Source organism: Anabas testudineus, chromosome 11 (assembly GCF_900324465.2).
Source record: "Anabas testudineus chromosome 11, fAnaTes1.2, whole genome shotgun sequence".
Taxonomy (NCBI): domain Eukaryota; kingdom Metazoa; phylum Chordata; class Actinopteri; order Anabantiformes; family Anabantidae; genus Anabas; species Anabas testudineus.
In genome coordinates, this window is record NC_046620.1 from 12,678,569 (window position 1) to 12,693,485 (window position 14,917).

The window sequence follows — 14,917 nt, forward strand, 5'->3', positions numbered from 1 at the left end:
AACATGGAAAAAGAAATAAAAAATGACTTATTCAGTATATTCAGTGAATGAACTTTACACATTCAATAACTTCCATTTTCTTACTGTTGATATCTAGGATGAACTAAAATATGGAGAATCCCACTGAAACACTAACTATAAGTGAATCTGACTCAGTCTCTCTCTCCTGCTCTCTATCTAGCACGGAGCACATTAAGTGTCTCCCCCACCCCCCCAGGTAGCATAACCGTGTGACTATGTAGATGCTGGATTAATTAAAGAGTTTTGATTACAGTGATGACTGGTTTCCACTGAGATACCACCCTCCCAGGCACACACAGGCATACTAAAATAATGTTGGACAGGGTACGCCTCAAGCTGCCACCACCTGGTTGAAGCCCTGCTGCAGATGTCAAACAGATCTAGTCGCTTCAGATAAAGTTTTTACTGTCTTCTCTACTTTGCACTCTGTCCCGGCCTGGCCTTATTGTTTTCTAGTTATGGAAGGCTAAATGTGTAGACATATATAGTGTGTGTGGCGAAGAAGGGATTAACACACAGACACAACTCGTAAAAACAAACACATAAGACACAAAAGTGGACTTTGTAGATATATTAGGATTTCATGGCTGTGTTCAAATCCCAAGCTTTTAAAACATGTCAGCAGTGTCCTTTGTGCCAAAGCAGTAAAAGGCCTACATTTTGTTTCTCATTAAGATAAAATGTTCTCAGGAGTGTGACAGCTTCCATGGTTCAGGACATTCTCCCAGAGCTCAACACTTGGAGACGAAAAATAAATCTGACAGCTTCTTATTTTTAGAATGCATCACGGTGCTATTTTGAATGAACTTCTCGAGAAAAATGCAAATACCTGTCAGATCAGATGTTGTTTTCTGCCTTGATCACCAGTTTAAGACGACACAATTATGTGTGTTGTTTTTGTTCTGATAGGTTCGGACATGGATTCTCATTGTTGGATACACAACAGCTTTCGGGGCGATGTTTGCCAAGACCTGGAGGGTGCACGCCATCTTCAAAAATGTGAAAATGAAGAAGAAGGTATAGAAAAATGTTCTATATTTTAAACAATTATATAAGAGGACCTCGTCAAATGTTTCTTTTTAAATTTTCAGATTTTGTAGAGCTATACTAGAAATTCACCTTAACTGATACCAATATATTGTTGGACTGTTGCTTCGAGTGCCTCCGAGTGACAAATGTGCTTTCTTATTAATTTTGTTCGTTCTAAATAAAAGCAGACATCCTTAGATACATATCATCCTTCGTGGTTTAACATGGTTCTGAACCTTTTCTTTCTTATCTTTTTATGTGCTTCTGTTAGATAGGACAACTACTAGTTCATATAACCAAAAGCACTTCCATTGAAACATGTAGACCCCATTGTATTATTCGTGCCACTTTGTACGCCTGTACGCCTTTTGAAAGCCCAACACTGGTGTGTGGGTGCTTGGATTCATACTCACGCTTTTGAACAAACACTCTGAAAGACTGGCAGCCCCTGGCACCTGCTTTTAGAATCTTCTCTTCTATAAAAAAAAAAAAAAAAAAAGATTCAGAAATATAAATGGCTTTTTAAACATCTGACACCATCTGCTTCTCTGGCCTAGTTATATAAAGTGGTGCTGAGTTCACTGCGCTCAGCCTTTTTTGTATTTATAGATCTTGCTCTCTCCCTCTCTTTGTCTCTTTCACTCTCTCATCCTCTTGCATTTTGGAGGAAGTGTGGGTGGCCTGCCAGAGACAGTGGAAAGAGAGATTGATCAAAGAGTCTGAGGGGTTGGAGGGATACAGGGAAGTAGTTGCAGAGGGGAGGGTGGAGCAACAGAAGGAGGAAGGCACAACAGAGCAGAATAGGGTACAAGACAAACACTGTGGCACGAATGGCAAAGCAAGTAGGTTGGATACTGTAAAGAGAAAAGGGGAAAGTTGGAAAAACTGGGCAAAGGCCAGATAAAGATAAAGGCTTAACGCCACGGCTGGGTTCCACATTTGCTTTGAATTGGAATTTCAACTCCAGGTTTGTGGCCAGGTCAACACAAGGTCACCACCGCATTGTTTTAGTGCAGATATTTTCAAAATGAATGACACTGTTCCTGGCCTTTTATTCATTGTAGTTAATCATTCGAGCAAAACAAAGCAGTTTTCCCTCTGCGAGCTCAGGGGCTTTGCCCCCGACGCTTCACAGCTAATTATCTCTGCTCAGTTCAGCCTCTTTCACCCGCTTTCCTTTGCTAACATAGACGAAGCATATGTTTCCTCAAAGCAGTATTCACTCCAACTGCACACCGCCCTTAAACCTCAGGATGGATTCCCTGTCGTTTCAAGGCATTGGTCTGAGTGGAGGACACACACACACACACACACACACACACACGTCACACTTCCTCCATACTGATCGAGTGCAGGTGCTTTGGCTTCAGTAGAGTGATAGTTGCTGTTGCTTCCCTGAAATCTCTGCCAACCGCCATCAGGGGAGGAACAAGCACAAGTGTTTGCCATATTTTCTTCAAACAGTAGGGCTGGAAGTGCATCCCTCACTCTTTCCTCCAGCCTCCCCTCCATCTATTTTCTCGTGCACTAGGAGAGCAGGGAGTGTAAATCAGGGCTGTGTTCGATAAGGATTCTGCTCGGTGGGCTACAGCCTGCACTTCTTCATGTCTTAAAGAGTTTAGTGCAGGAATTCAATGTGCTGTCAGTCAGTGCCCTTTCTGCAAAACCACACAGCTGCACACTACTACCACTACTACAAGCATACACACTTACAGTACAAAAACATCCAGGTCCCTGAAGCAACTATTACAACAAACACGCACAAATACCTTTTAGCACATTAGACTTCCATACATTCATACACACACACACACACACACACATAATGACTCTGGCACACACGAGCACAATCTTCACATTACTTCCTGGATCTTGATAGATCAGTAGTAAGATACCGTTGTTACAGTGCAGCAGAGACAGCTAGTCCCTGATTTAACATCCAAATCAGTTTTACAATAATGGCTGCCTAATTGCTTAGTTATGGAGAACGGAGAGATAAACTCGTTTCTGTATTTCTGTTCTCAGTCATGTCAGGGGCGTGCACATTCAATAATTGTTTAAATCGCTTGGTGTCAATCAAATTCATCAGTAGAAAGAGAAACACTAAAACTCGCCTGCCACTGTGTCACACTGCCAATATTAGTGGGGGAACCAAAATAGTAGATAACACTTCAGGTAATTTAGAGTCATTACATAGTTTGTCTAACAGACTCAGTTGGCAGAGTTACATATCACAGTTGAACAGATGGTGGTGTAGAGCTTTTTTGTAATTTTCCCTAAAATATCACACATCTTGGAGAACTTCGTTACAATGTTTTACTTGTTAGATTAATAGATTATTACTTTCATTAGCCAGATTTTACCAGATTGTATTCCATTAGTTATCTAAGTATTATTTTTTATTGTTGTCATCTTAGTGTCAAATGGTTTTGCATTGGCTTTCAAGCAGCCATCTCCCTCGTATTGCCAGTATTTGCTCAGTGTCAGCACCACCAAACAACTACAGATCAAAAAACAATTCCCTTCATGCATCTAATGCTGAGCCCACCAGCGGATAGAGACCTGTGCAAGACCACTGCTCTGCATCTGGGCTATGTGATACTCTCCAAACATAGCCCAGCCTGTGCTCCATGACCTTTCCTTTGATCTGCAGTTCCAGACAGTCAAACGCTATTATAAATAAAGATCACAAACAGGTCATGGCTTTCATCCCTCTAAAGTTCATAGTACAAAAGAGGAGCTTTACTGATTGACAGCATTAGCTCTTGTTAGGTGGATCTTTTCCACATTCTCTGGCCACAAGGAAACAAAATAGCAGCTTGGTGACATTGTCTTGATGAAACTGAATGTCCACCAATATTTCTCAGTCCTGGACCAATGAAGTACAGTCTGCTAAATATACATGTATCACAGTGAAAAAGAAAGTCTTGGTCTTGGTATTTTGGACTCACAGTTTGACTGGTTTTCTCTCCTGGTAGGTGGTTAATTGCCGCTAAATACATTGTAATTAGTAACTGATTAGATGGTTAGAATGAAACCAGCAGGGTTCTCGGTCCTGAGATGGGATGAGAATCATTTGGTTCACATAATTACAGTGACCAATAAGAAATGTTGTTTGAAATGGCTCCACAAACACACATACTATTACATAACATTAGCAGGTGTAGACTACTCGGCTAATGCATGCATCCCATCTTCTTTTCCCCCTCCAGATCATAAAGGACCAGAAGTTGTTGATTATCGTTGGCGGGATGCTGCTAATCGACTTATGCATCCTCATTTGCTGGCAGATTGTGGACCCACTTAAGAGAACTGTGGAAGAATACAGCTTGGAGGTCAGTGTGCATTTTGATGTTTTTCACATCTATGTCCTTCACCGTGGTTTATGTTAATGCACCCTGTTTTTCCTCAGCTGGGAGAATCCCTGTGACACAGATTCTTGCTAAAATGCCTGTATGTTTCAAGTTTAGGCAAACAAAATGTGTGCCTCGGGCCGTAGCGCAAGCATCTTTGTTGTGCTTGTTATTTTTGGGTCAGGATGTGAGCCATGGCTGCCTCCTGTTCTTATCCCATGGCCGAACAGTTGCCAGCTTGGATGTGAGACATTGGCAAAGCCCATTGGAAAAGAGGCACTTGGCATCAATTTGTTGTTGCTGGAGACATGGCATGGGGTTGAAATGCACATTGCTTTGAAGTGATTGATTAGAGAAGACTCAGATTCAGTGGGATTGGTACAGGGGGAGTTGAACTCTGTGCTCAATTGGCATTGTTATTAACTTGCATTGTTAATTGATGGTGTGTTAATTGTTTTTTCAGTTAGGTATGACATATTAGTACATACTGTATCTTCTCTAAGAATTTAGTTGCTTTAGTCAGTGGAGTTTTTGTAGTATAAAATGTTACAGCATTGATTCACTGTTTAAAGCCAACAGGTCATGGAAGTCATTAGCTCCTCGATGTATTAAGTTGTTATACAAAGAGATTGGCTTGCATTTAGCTGAGGGCAGTTAATTCAGTTAATAACATTGAAATGAGTAAAATGGGTGACAAAGCTGGAACAGTGAGGGATGCTTGACACCTGGGATACTGTATTTGTATGTGACACATACATTATGTTGTACATATTCAATTTATTCATTTACTTTTGTCCATCATATGTAAAACAAGAAAATGCTAGTAAGGTAAGAATTCAAGAGACGGACGACAGTAACACACAATCTAACTTCAAAATAAAGATCTCTGGATTGTTGAAGTAACAAAAGCCAGTTTTACATTGCCATATTTAATTCCCTTTAGACTGCATGTGCTAATAAATAATTCAGTGGAACAGAAGATATGTGTACTGTTCCTGCTAACAGCTGACAAGCAAAAGCAATAATTAAACTGCAACTAAATTTAATTCATCTGTCTTTGAAGACCGTGGATCATGAATACAGCTAAGTGAAGATTTACTTTAATGAGTTGTCTGTTCAGTCGCCTAGACCTCTGTATGTAGGCCTCAATACTGTTAACTGCCTCTGAAGATCCCAAAGTCCTCAGAAATTGACAGCATTGGTTGGATCCTCACTGACCGTTCTATTGAACAGAGGTTATCAGAAAGTCAGTGCAGTGAAAGGCAGGGTGTAATGGTGGATTGTTCTGGAGAATTCTTTTGATCTTATTGAATAGATGTTGTCTGCTTGTTGCCAAGGTCCTGCGGGGGCTGGAACGGGAGCACTCATTTCTGACTTTTTGTGTCTTCAATTAAATAAAAATCCTGTGAAGTGATAAATAACGCTTATCTAAGAGCACTGGGAGCAGGTCAGCTTTTCTCAGTTTGTTTTTCTGTCTTAGTACTTAATAGAAAGATTGCAGTAGGAGATTTTGCCAGACTTTTTTGAACTCTTGTGCTCCATTTCCAGTACTCTTAACGGTATACTTAACTGTATTTCCATTGTGATTACTTTTATATTGAAGTCAGACTAAAGGGGGCAACAAAACCTTGCCTTACATATTCATTTGTGAATGTTGTCAGTGTGCACAGTTGGATCCTTGCGGAGTATTCTCATACACTAAGCCTCAGGCCAGGGGACTGTTGTGAATATATTAACCACTCAGTGCAGGAGTCTGCATCCCCCCTGGGGTTGTGGATCTACATGCCCGGACTGAGGCAGAGGCTCCACATGCTGCCCAGCTTGCCAGATTTCCAGTACCAGCAGAAGTAGACCCTTGCGGCTCAGCTATGAGAGAGGGAGCCTGGAGCTCCTCTGCGCCCCAGGCCTCCAGGCCTGTCCTGTGGGACCAGAAACCAGAAGGCAACCCAAATATCCAGAAGAGGGTGGGGAAGCTAGGGGGAACATGATTATACAATGTAGACTAAGACTTTATTTATTGTAAAAAACAAGGAATTTAAAAGAAAATCTAATAAATCTATTGCACTACACTACAGAGCTGCTTTAAAACAACTATTGCTGCATCAAATAACACAACGTCCTCCTCCTCCTTATTACATTGAAGCTGTTGTGTTGGCTCAGTGGAGGCCATAGCGCACAACAATCCAACATAACATCCATTTTAAATGTTTTGCAAATGTATTTAAAATGTAATCTATAACACAATATTAACAATGTTAACAGTCAGTCTGAATACTGAATACCACTCCCTGCAGCAGCATGTCCCACCAACATAGTCCCTATGTAATTTAACACAATGCTATTTTTGGCCTGAACACCCACTTAGATGGTATGGGAGTCGCTGGGTGAAGGACAGGAGAAATGGGACCCTGGTGGATGGTCTCCATCGTGTTCCAGAGCCAGTGAGACCTTCTCTGACTGACTAACAATTATTGGTGCTAGCAGAAGGACCATTAGTTACCCAGTTTCCTGTGAGCTCTCACATCGTGCTCCTGTGGGCATGTCTGTAAACGCACAGAGCTTCACAGAGCTGTGTCTACCTGCTGTGCCAAAACATATGCTATCTAAGTAGTTTGGGTGGTTTGGGAGAGAGACATAGTACACTGAACATAAGAGTACATCTTTTAAACCATGGTGACACACTTTTTTATGTTTTTTTTTTTTTTTTCCTCCTGTATTTAAACCGTGTCCTGTCCTGCAGCATAACATACAACATGAAGTAATGGATGCCTTGTTGTGCTGGACAGTTTTGCTTTTTCAAGTGGAGTATGTGTTTTTATCCAGGCGTAATTAGGGTGTAAAATAATCCTCTTGATTGGGTGTCACCAACACTTTAAGAAATGTGTTCTACGTGGTCTATTTGGTTTGTTTCCTACCCCGCATAATTTTCCTTTAGGAAGAAATAGGTCTGGGTTTTTATGGGTCAAGTGGATAACAAGCTGTAGTTGAGCTTGTGGATAAAATGATGCTGATCATGCTACACATCTAAGATTTGCACAGTGGAGACATAAGAAAAGTAATTTTGTCATTTTGGTTGAACCCTCTTCCACTGCTTAATGAGCTTCCATTGGCAGACTAGAGGATCCCCTTTTGTATTCTCTATTAGTGAGACAATGAAACTGGGAAGAAGCTGGCTATAGATCCTTGTGGAATACTTAAAATATGATCGGGCCAGGGATCATATAGAGAGTCTTTGAAGGAAGCAACCCCCGACTCTTATTATATGGTGTACTGTAATATGCATAATTACAGTATGCAGATTCGCCTTCACCAAAAACTACTTGTGATCTTGACATTGTCCCAAACCTCTTTAAACCCGGCCTGGCCTCTGATCTGCACATTGTTTAATGTAAATTCAATAAAAACGTTGATGAGATTAAAGGCAATCTGACCATGATGGTAATTGTAGCTCCAGCTTTTTCCAGATTCTTTACAGTGGTCTGACCCCTAAATCCTAACAACACAAGAATATTCTGCATACCAGTGTTTTTTTTCCTAGAGAGTTTACTGAGGGCGGAAATAACTCTGAATGCTTCAGGAATAATGTAGGAATGTTGTTGGCGACGTTGGGCTGCAGTAGGCAATTAGATCCATTTTGTGGCTCGTTAATAATTGAGCATTTGTTAATGGCATGGATGTTTCCGCAGCAGGGGAGACTGACGATTATCATCAGATTAAGTCCCCACAGTACTGACACATGTTGCAGGATCAGTAAACACATATTGTACAGTATGTGTCCAGTTGTGTGATTGCTGCTTTGTGTGTCTGTGTTCTTGCGTATGACCTTGTGTGAACATTATTGTGTACAAATCGCCCGTGCATGGATTTGTTTTTACACGTATGCCTGTTTGGTAACGTATGCTGTTAATGTCTTCTCTTGTGGTCCTGGGCATTGTCTCCTGCATAATGAAGGACAAACTGTCGAGAAAGGATGATTAGCATTCTGGTGGTTTCTGCCGCAGATCCCTCTACTCTAGTCTCTCCTCTTCCTTCCCCTCCCTTCTCTGTCATTTTTCCCAGCTTGGAAGCTGCTGCAAGCATCACCAGGCAGGCGGGCAGGCTGCAAAAGAATATTGCAGTGTGGCATCACCATGGCAACGACGATGGTTTCTGACATCCATAACGCAGAGAGCTGCACTGTTGATCCATGAGACAAAAATAGTGGGTTAGGACCCACTTCAGGATGGCGACACGTGTCGGGAAGATAAACATTCTTATAGAAAAACACACACTTCACTCAACGACTGAGCAGAGCGGAAAAGGTGTATTTACACTCACATGCTCAAGGATACATGTTTCCACGCAGAAGTTTGAGGAATCAATAACAGACATTTGCACGTGCTTCCCCGAATCTGTTGCCCCTACCTGTACACAGCATTACAAGGAGAGAGCGAGAAAGGGAGGGGGAGTTTTATCCCACAGCTTTGACAGTGCACTCGTCTATTCTCAGTATCATATTTTTACAGTAGCTAGCTGAGGTATGAGTCACTTTTTAACATTTCATGTGGAAACATTCCTATTTATGAGCTCATGAGATGATGATGATTCTTTTGAATTTGAACCCTCATAATCAGAAGTGGAGTTTGAAATCTCAGTGCCAAGTACAGGCAAACGGGTGAAAGCTGAAATGCAACACCAGGGCCTTCACAGACATACGTTGTGTCTCTCTGTGGCTCAGACCTCAGATAGAAAAAGTATGTGAAGCAAAATTTTATATTGTGTAAAATTTAAAATGTGATCTAAGTCAAGAGTATTAACAAATATGATGTAACTAAAGTAATAACAAAATAAAAAATTCTTTATTAAGAACAACCATAAAAGCCTTATACTGATGGTGGAAAAAGTATGTGAACCCTGTCAATATGTCCTGCCATAGACACCCTGCTTGTTCAATGATTTACCTACTGTAGAGTCATGAACATAGTCAGTTGATGATGCTTTCAAATCAAAATTTCTCTTTGACATCACTTTGTAACTCTTTCCAGTTTTACATACTTTTTCCACTTGCCCTGTGAGTTATTTATGGTTGTTCTCAATAAAGACATGTAAGATCATACAATATTTTAGGCACATTATATTTGTTAATACTTAGATGAGGATCAGATCACGTTTTATGACTAATTCAGAAAACTATTAAATTCCAAAACGTTCACATACTTTTTCTTGCCAGTGTACATCTGTTGAACAAAGCTGTTTAGCTCTTGACTATTTTAAGGAGGATGGATTTTCTCTTACTTCTGGGTAAAAAAAAACATTTTCCAAATAAAATACATGGCTAAACAAACTATTGCATCAAACTGCTCAGTTGCCTTCAGTCTAGAAAACCGTTGCCTGGAATTTTTTTACCGGGAACTTTGTGGTATGTGATCTGCATAGTTAACTGATGCACTTATGTTTGCTTTACCTCCACTGTGGGTTGAAAACATGTGCATATAAATAAAATATTTGAAGCTCATGAATCTTATTACATAGATATTGTATATTTATAGTGCATTAAGCTTCAGTAAAAGGCAGAAAAATTCATTCAACCTTTTTTTCTGTCCATCTGTTTCTCACTTCATCGGTTGAGAGCTGCTTTTCTATTTACAGACCTGTACTCATTCCATACCTTTTGCTACCCTCCTACCTTGTGTCTCTCGTGCTTCTTCTTGTTTGGCCAGCTCCTACCCCATGGGAGTGTGCTGAAAAAGCAGAAAAAAATCGAAAATGACCAGTGGACGAGACTCATGCTGACCTGAAATGTTTTCTTTCTTTCCTCGTTCTACCTTCTGTCCTCTCTTTCTCTTTTAGTCTTGCCACAGTAAAACATTTCTTTCATCTCCATTCACCATATCCTACTCTGGATAGACACTCAGCCCTGCTGGAGAAAGTGGCTGTAGTGACTAGAAGGATTTAGACTTGGCAGAGTTTCTGTAGTCAGATGAGTGAGTGTCTGCACCTCTGGGACTCTGTGCGGATCCAGGTCAGTCAGAGAGTATGCTAGACTGTTGTAATTTTGCTACAACTTTATGTACTATACTATATCTTATTGCTCTTTTCTGTGCAATATTTTGGATATAATGTTTGCACTCACAGTTTTCTGAAAGTTCAATGTAAATTATCTACTTTCAATATTGCAAATTGCAAATTTTGATTTTAATTAGCTACAGTCGGTAACTGCCTAATGGTGCCAGAAACTATGTGCTACATGGTAGCTTTAATACTAAAAAAAACCCCAAACATTTGCATCATCTTTTAATAAATCTACACTTACACACCCACGTACTGTATACGCACACACGCCTGCTCTTCCTCCTGCACTCTCACACAGGTTCTCCTCTGCAGTCCCAGTCAACTACTTCTGAAGGACACAATGCTCTTGTTTCACTATCAGCCTTCTCTGTTCCTGTTTACACTTCATTTAATCCAGTTGAATCTTCATTCAAATGGCACTCTTTAAGAAATAGAACATACAAAAAACAAACATTCAAATTAAATTCACTGCATATTTCTAAGTTTGACCTCAGTTTTGTCCAGATTAAGCAGGTTCTGAATTGAATTTCATAGAGACTTATCCAGGGAGTAGCCATATTCCCAGCGACAGAGACAATGACATGATGTGACATGAACTGAGAATCTTGAAGTATTTATTCTGCAGCCTGCACAACAATGTCATCTGCAGCATTATCCATGCAGCGGTGACAGTGCTAAGATGGTATTAAGATAGGCTTAGAGGCATCTTTGTTACTGTTGAGTAAAGCACCGCCTGAGATCAATGCCTTTTCAAAGTAAACTGGGTCATTAAGGGATAACCACCACCCACCTAGGCCTTTTCTCATCGACCACCTCTGGAGGGAAGAAGGAAGGGAGGGAGAGAACAAAAGAGAAGGGTACACAGACCTCACACGTTCTTGGTGATTTGTATGGTCGTGTGAGCGTCTAAGAGCTTTCCTGTCCCAAAAGGATGGTTATGCATTGTTATGGCTACAGTAAGGCATTGTTGGTCCACGTGTTGCATTATAAGATTGTATCAAGAATTAGTATTGTGGCAAATGTGAGACGCGTGTCCCCGCTGTAGGTAGCTACATTCTTAACACCCCCTTAAAATCGACTCACTACTTTGGCCGTACTTTTGTGCTCGGCACAGAGAACCACGGTGCTCTGATGTTTGCTGGTTATTTTGAGGTCCTCTAAAGTAAGTGTGTCATAGGTTTTACCTTTGGGATACCCGCTTCTGTTTATAGTCTTCCCTGTTTTTACATGTCCCTGGCAGCACAAGGAGTCACGACTCAACTCCACCTGGACAGGACAAAAGCCTCAACCTACATAAAGAGTGCTGCATTATGAAGTGATGGAAATGGAAGCTGAATATGTTCAACTTTTTCTTGAACATCAAAAAACAAACTTCACAATGGGATACAATTTAAAACTAAAAAAACTAATCTATTAAGGAGATTCAGGCAAAATTACAAAGTGGACAATAAATATATTCTTATTGTAAGGTTTAGCTAAAAGCTCCAGGTGAGAGTAAGTCACAGTTCAGAGCCAGGTGGATAGAAAATGACACTTCACATCAAAATATTTTTGTTTTGTAATGCCTGACATTGAAAAAAAAAATCATGGAGAGCCGAGACAATTTTAGAGCTGCCTCATTTCCAATTCGGCCTGTATTGCTACTGTATGTGAAAGAAACCACTGGGAGTCTGTAAAAGGAGTCATTCAACTTTACTACTTGTCTCGTCTGAAATCAGTGTTAAATCAACAAGTTGTTCAGACGTTTGAAAACTTCTTCATATTTGTTTTGTTGTTGTTGTTGTTGTTGTATTTTGTCCAAACCTCTGACTCCGTGTGTTTTTTGGTAGAACGATGAGGGGGACCTGCAGAGCTTGCCATGTCAACAGAAGTGTCAATTTACACAGGATTTCATCATTTTGGTGGAGAATATTTGCCCAGTAGGTTTTGTCATGCTTGGCAATGCGCTGGTATTTGTCTTGTGAGGGACAACACTGTACGATATGTGTAAGCCGACAGCGTTATCGGTGAATCATGCAGGAAAGCACTCTAAGGATTGCTGCAGAGGTGTAGTGTTTGTTGACACTCCAGCTGGTAAATTGAACATGTAGCTGTGCATGGCTGAGCCCGTTCGAGTGAATCTGTCAAAAATGGAATTGGGTGGCAATATTTACCTCTTACTTTGTGTCTTTCTTTACGTGCTATATGACTTCTTGTTTTCTCCTTCCTTTTCACCTTTCTGTACGTCTTTCTTTCTCTCTAACAAAGTAAGCACAAACACACTACATTACCCACGACCTCCACCTTCACCCGCACCTCTCTTTTGCTCTCCTCTCAATTTTGCTCAGCCATTTTTTTCTCCACGCTGCTCCTACTGCTCCCCCAGAATACAGTTGCTAGGCAACAGCTGATTGAGCATGAGGGATATACAATTGACCAATTAGGAATCTTCGCAATGAGAAGTGACATCAGAAATACCTACAGTTACAGTTTAGGCTTTAATAATAGTAATGTACGATGTAGTATGCATATATACATATATTAGGATATATTATTTTGATAACACACGTAGTAGTAGTTTCATTAAACAGAGCTGCAAAATGTAAAACCACCTGTTTCAGCAGAAAGCAGATACGAACATAGTACCAACTAAATATTCACTAAAAAGACACCTAGATTTCTTTCCCAAAGGTGATTTCAGATAGATATTATCACACTGATTTAAGTTCAAGTGGTCATTTTCCCTGCCTCAGTTTTTTAATAAGCTCTCTGATGATATGAAAAGGGATATGTCTTGGGGTGATTGAGCTTCTATTGAGCAGAATGTGAAAGAAGAGCTCAGTCATTGAAATTTTCATTAGCCTATTCATTGCAAACCGACCTGATGCTGCAGTCAACTGTTCTTGCAGACACTCTTTGCATTTTCTTTGATAAATTAATCATTTTCGTTCACTAACTTGTGTTAAGTAAGCTAACTTACTGTGAAACTCATTTGCATTTCCCACCTGAACACATTTGTCTTGCAACATGTCAAGGTAATGTATTACTAGTAGCAGAGTATTACTTTGTTATTACTTTGATAATTACCATGATAATATTATTAGATTTGTATTACAGAAATATTAGCTCCCTCCCACCCCACCTTTCTATATGAGTATGTGACATATGCAGACATACATACAGTGGGAGACTGTGTTCTGTTCCAGTTCACAAAAGACATTTAATTACAGAAAATTACATTAAAGGCATGTTTATCTATTGTGTGGCTGTATATATACCTGTTGACGTCTAAGTGACCGTGTGTGTGTGTGTGTGTGTGTGTGTGTTAATATCTGAAGTTGTTAGTGTGATCTCTTGAAACACACTTAGCCTTGTTATCCAGCTTCCCATTTGCCCTTTATTTGGATCAATGTGATGCTGTCCATCCTTCTGTTTTCTCTGTTTCCCCATTTCCTACCTCTTCTCACATTTCATCGCTCCGTTCATCTCTTACACACTTTCCATCGTCCTCCCTCTCTCCGTCTTACTTTCATACCAGAGACACCCCCCCATCAGTGACCAGACCCATCCATCAATGTTCTCCCTCTTCTGCTCAACCACAGCCTTGAGGATTCCATTATGGCTCAGCAGCTGATACACACACACACGCACACACACACACACACACACACACACACAAAGGAAAAGGCAACTTCATCTTTCTTGGCCTCAGGCAGAGACATGATTAGTTAGAAACTCGAGATAGCGATGCACCTCATGATGATGAAGATGATGATGATGATGATGATGGAGGTGGTGGTACCAGAGGCATGTGGTGAGGAGGTGCACTCATGCACAGCTGTTTGGCCCATACATCGCAAGGTTTGCTATCATGACTAACAATGCCCTATTTTAACCATCAATTAAATCCCACCTACATGCTACAACAACTTATACACAAAAACAGGTTTTCAAAGGATGAAGAAAAAGTTCACTGTCCTCCCCCTTCTTGGTCAGTCAGTTGATTTAGGGCCCTATTCTCCTGACATACTGTACAGACACATACACAACTGTAAAACAGATGGAATACATATTTCATATTTCTAAAACTGACTACCTTTAACTACAGTAAAAGTAACAATTCCAAGAGATAAGAATTATGCATCTAGGGTTTATTATGTGCATGTTGTGGCACATCTGCTTGTCCTGTGTCTCGATTTTTGAGCCCCCACTTAGCACATTTTACCCAAAACAACATGAGTGGCACAGCGAGATCACACCTAACCCTCATTTCATGCCATGATCATTATTCTCAACAGTAGTTTTTTTGACACACTGTGAATGTGCCCAGAGTTATCCTCTGTATAATGTAAATTAACTAGAATATGTTGAAAACTTCAAACTGCGGTGATGGATCCATGAATAAATTAGCAGCTGTGTGAGATGAAAACTGTGTTATTGGAAAATCTTGTGATTATCTGTCACCCTCATTCCTAACTACTTTC

The 14,917-nt window shown here is 40.4% G+C and overlaps 1 protein-coding gene across 1 annotated transcript in view; it reads left to right on the forward strand.

Moving 5' to 3' along the window:
* Window positions 1-14,917, forward strand: part of gabbr2 (gamma-aminobutyric acid (GABA) B receptor, 2) — a 144,033-nt gene that overhangs the window by 99,556 nt on the left and 29,560 nt on the right. Inside the window, exons 12-13 of the mRNA XM_026346953.1 lie at window positions 931-1,038; window positions 4,263-4,385. Coding sequence (XP_026202738.1) covers window positions 931-1,038; window positions 4,263-4,385 — 231 coding nt within the window. The remainder of the gene's footprint in view (window positions 1-930; window positions 1,039-4,262; window positions 4,386-14,917) is intronic.